The sequence below is a fragment of the Garra rufa genome, chromosome 22, assembly GCF_049309525.1.
Source record: "Garra rufa chromosome 22, GarRuf1.0, whole genome shotgun sequence".
In the NCBI taxonomy this organism is placed as follows: Eukaryota; Metazoa; Chordata; class Actinopteri; order Cypriniformes; family Cyprinidae; genus Garra; species Garra rufa.
This window is the reverse complement of record NC_133382.1, coordinates 26,330,457-26,334,879: the sequence shown is the minus strand read 5'-3', so window position 1 is coordinate 26,334,879 and position 4,423 is coordinate 26,330,457. Positions and strand designations below refer to the sequence as shown.

Below are 4,423 nucleotides of genomic sequence, written 5' to 3'. Positions count from 1 at the left end.
GTGTTTTCATGTCTGTGGCTGATGAGGGGGACAGAGACAGTTCCTTTGGGGAAGTGTCAGCAGGTGTGCTGTGAAATCTTCAGCTGCTAAAGTCACACAGGTCTGTCGGTCTGTGTGTCTCCAGGCCAGTGTCTCAGCGCAGTCACATCGTCTTCGTCTTTTGTGTGACAGTGACCTTCAGAACACCTCCACATGACCCCCAAACATCTAACACAGGGAACACAAAGCACAGAGGGGCCACCTAACACCTGGCACTGTAGCTACTATCACAGAGAGCTTGATCCCTGCGTCTCGGGTCATGCAGACAGACGGTGGGTGGAAGACAGCAGGAGCACAGTCTGAGTGCTGGTCTTCAGTGGGTGTAGAAGCCATAGTAGCCCGCGTCACTGCAATTGTCCTTTTCGCAAGTCTCTGCGCTGCGGTTGGGAGGGGAATTTTCCGTGCTGGATGTGTAAGGCGATACACGCCTCTTCTTGCTCTCTCCTCCCTCGAACAAACCTGAGTCAGCTGAGTCCACCGATTTAACCGAGGGGGCTTCCATCCAGGTGTCCTCCCCAGATTCTTTGGACTTGTCTTGTAGCAGCGGCTGCCGCTGGGGATCCAAGAGTGATGGGGAGGAATGGAAGCGCGAGTTCGCCGCCGAGGGAGATGAGGATGCGGCTGGGGATGAGATGGTTCGGAACCAGCCGAGACTAGTCCCGGGTTTACTGTGGTGTGGGTGATTAAGGTACTGTGGTGAGGGCCGTCCTGAGCTCCACGCTGCTGCGTTGGCGCCAGAAACCGCCCCGGAAGAGAAGGGGCTTTCAGAGTAGTAGCCTAGAGGGTGGTGTGGGGACGTCTGAATCGGAAATGGCTTGTAGAGGCTGTTGGAAGTGTATTCGCTCTCGTACGCGTTGAAGTCAAGGCGGTTTGGTGGCACCCCCTGCTGGCTGGGCAGGTAAAAGCGGCTGTGAGGGCTGGCTGCAGGGTCTTTGGGGCATTGCTGAGTCATGCTGACCGGATCGCGGCTGTAGAAACGACTTTGAGGCAGGGGGCTCATGTATTGATCAGACAGGTACGGCTGGTGAGGGTAACAACTGCCTGGGAGGAGCTGCTGGCTGTCGGTTGGGGAAGGTGTGAGGCGGTCTGAGTCAGGAGGTGCGTAAAGCCTATGTGAGAAAATAGAGGGTAAAAGGTCAACTTCAAATGAAAAGGTTAAAATGTTGTATTATGTTAATAATGTTGCACCATTAATTAAACTAAGAATGCAGTTTCTAAATTTTGATTGAATTTTAAATTTAGGTAGCAAACAGGATGTAGAATTGAATGTTGGCTTGACTAAGTCTTATTTTGTGAAAAATAAATTAAAAAGTATTGAAGTTTGAAGGTTTACAGGCTTATAGACTAACAAATATTGTAGACAGACAGACAGACAGACAGACAGACAGACAGACAGACAGATAGATAGATAGATAGATAGATAGATAGATAGATAGATAGATAGATAGATAGATAGATAGATAGATAGATAGATGATAAATTGGTAGACAGACAGACAGACAGACAGACAGACAGACAGACAGATAGATAGATAGATAGATAGATAGATAGATAGATAGATAGATAGATAGATAGATAGATAGATAGATAGATGATAAATTGGTAGACAGACAGACAGACAGACAGACAGATAGATAGATAGATAGATAGATATATGATAAATTGGTAGACAGACAGACAGACAGACAGACAGATAGATAGATAGATAGATAGATAGATAGATAGATAGATAGATAGATAGATAGATGATAAATTGGTAGACAGACAGACAGACAGACAGATAGATAGATAGATAGATAGACGATAAATAGGTAGACAGACAGACAGACAGACAGACAGACAGACAGACAGATAGACAGACGATAGACAGAAAGACAAACAGACAGACAGATAGATAGACGATAAATAGGTAGACAGACAGACAGACAGACAGACAGACAGACAGACAGACAGACAGACAGACAGACAGATGATAGACAGACAGTCAGACAGATAGACAGATGATAAATAGACAGACAGACAGACAGACAGACAGACAGACAGACAGACAGACAGACAGACAGACAGACAGATAGATAGATAGATAGACGATAAATAGGTAGACAGATAGATAGACAGACGATAGACAGACAGACAAACAGACAGACAGACAGACAGACAGACAGACAGACAGACAGACAGATAGATAGACGATAAATAGGTAGACAGATAGATAGACAGACGATAGACAGACAGACAGACAGACAGACAGACAGACAGACGATAGACAGACAGACAGACAGACAGACAGACAGACAGACAGACAGACAGACAGACAGACAGACAGACAGACAGATAGACAGACGATAAACAGACAGACAGACAGACAGACAGACAGACAGACAGACAGACAGACAGACAGACAGACAGACAGATAGATAGATAGATAGATAGATAGATAGATAGATAGATAGATAGATAGATAGATAGATAGACAGACAGACAGACAGACAGACAGACAGACAGACAGACAGACAGACAGACAGACAGATAGATAGACACACACCACCATGACCAATTTTCTGTATTTAATTTACTCTAGGCTTACTTACGTGTCATAATTGTCCCGGAAACCTTTAGCAAACGGGTTATGATCTATTTTCAGCTGAGTGATCTGTGAAAGAAATGGCAGGGGAAGAGGTTGGAGAAAGGGCAGAGAGAGAGAGTAAGAGTAAGGTCACATGGGCACAGGAAGCATAGTCAGGGAGACTGACAGATCGCTGCCATTATGAAATAATTCATGAATTACACTCATACTCTTTCCGACCGTCAGACAGCACATACACAACACTTTACACACATCACAGACTCAAAGTGCAGACATAACACAACTCTCTTGCCTCGGTCATCCCACACTGTGATGATATGTATCTTTGCTTGCTGTAAGCAGTGGTTAAATGGCAGTTGCAGTTTGATTAATAAGAAAATAACCCACAGCATGATGCGTTTAGATGACGTGACTTACATCAGCATTCTGGTAGGCAGTGACGGCAATGAACTGAGTCTCAGGGAAGATAAACGTCTGAGTTTTCGAGGTCAGAAAGGGATCCTCCGTTCCATCCTCTTTCACCTCCACGATGTGAAGTCGTGGCTGGTATTTATGGAGCGACTGCAGCACTATCATCTATTATCCAAGAAATAGTGCAGATACGGTGTTATATATTCCACATAACTGGTAACCATAATCTCTGTTTGACTACAACCAATGTCGACACAGATGACTCAGGTTTGGGTATGGTGCAGTAAGACTGCTTTACTGTGGGAGTTTATTATTATTATTATATTAAATTACCTGCGCTACATTGTTAGAGCTGCCTTTGTTATTGGTAAGCTTCAGTTTGCCAAAGGAAACTTCCTGTCTCATCCAGTGATTCCCAGTATTGGGAGAGTCTGGGTGCATATACATTCTGTTTCCTGTAAAAAAAGAAATCATAAAAAGTAACGTTTAAGCATAAATATATGTACTGAATGCAATTTAAATATTCTTTTGTTTAAACCATATTAAACTGTCATTGTCACAGTATTTTGTTGATATACACTACCAGTCAAAAGTTTTTGAACAGTAAGATTTTTCATGTTTTTAAAGAATTCTCTTCTGCTCAGCAAGCCTGCATTTATTTGAGCCAAAATACAGCAAAAGCAGTAATATTGTGAAAAATTTGTATTATTTAAAAGTAACTGCTTTTATTTATTTTTTCCTGTGATGAAAGCTTAATTTTTAAGCATCATTACTTCAGTCTTTAGTGTCACGTGACCCTTCAGAAATCATTGTCATATGCTGATTTGCTGTTCAAAAAAACATGTATTATTATTATCATCAATATTTAAACAGTTAGTACATTTATTTAGGATACTTTGATGAATAGAAAGATCCAAATATAAGCATTTATCTCAAATAAAATGCTTTTGAAACATTATACACTATACCATTCAAAAGCTTGTACTTTTTTTGGTAAAGAAACTATTGAAATGACTACATTTATTTAGCAAGAATGCTTTCAGTTGTTCAAAAGTGTTTTTTTGAGCAGCAAATCAGGATATTAGAATGATTTCTGAAAGATCAAGATCGGAAAAATTTACCTTTGAAACTGCAGGAATAAATTACATTTTAAAATATATTTAAATAGAAAACAGTTATTTTAAATAGTAAAAATATTTCAAAATTTTACTGTTCTTGCTGTACTTTGATGAGCAGAAAAGGCTTTTTAAAAGACATTGAAAATCTTACTGTTCAAAAACTTTTGACTGGTAGTGTACACCATTTAAAATACCATTTAACTTTGGGGTCAATGTGATTTTTTTTTGTTATTGAAACAAGTCTCTTATGCTCACTAAGGCTGCCTTT

The 4,423-nt window shown here is 41.0% G+C and overlaps 1 protein-coding gene across 1 annotated transcript in view; it reads right to left on the bottom strand.

Annotated features, from left to right (window-relative positions):
• Nucleotides 1-336: 336 nt before the first annotated feature.
• The window catches only part of tbx21 (T-box transcription factor 21), a 20,384-nt gene continuing 16,297 nt past the window's right edge, over nucleotides 337-4,423 (bottom strand). Inside the window, exons 2-5 of the mRNA XM_073827888.1 lie at nucleotides 3,371-3,492; nucleotides 3,044-3,202; nucleotides 2,631-2,692; nucleotides 337-1,148 (exon numbers count right to left, since the gene is read on the bottom strand). Of these exons, the coding sequence (XP_073683989.1) occupies nucleotides 353-1,148; nucleotides 2,631-2,692; nucleotides 3,044-3,202; nucleotides 3,371-3,492 (1,139 nt within the window). The 3' untranslated portion in view covers nucleotides 337-352. The remainder of the gene's footprint in view (nucleotides 1,149-2,630; nucleotides 2,693-3,043; nucleotides 3,203-3,370; nucleotides 3,493-4,423) is intronic.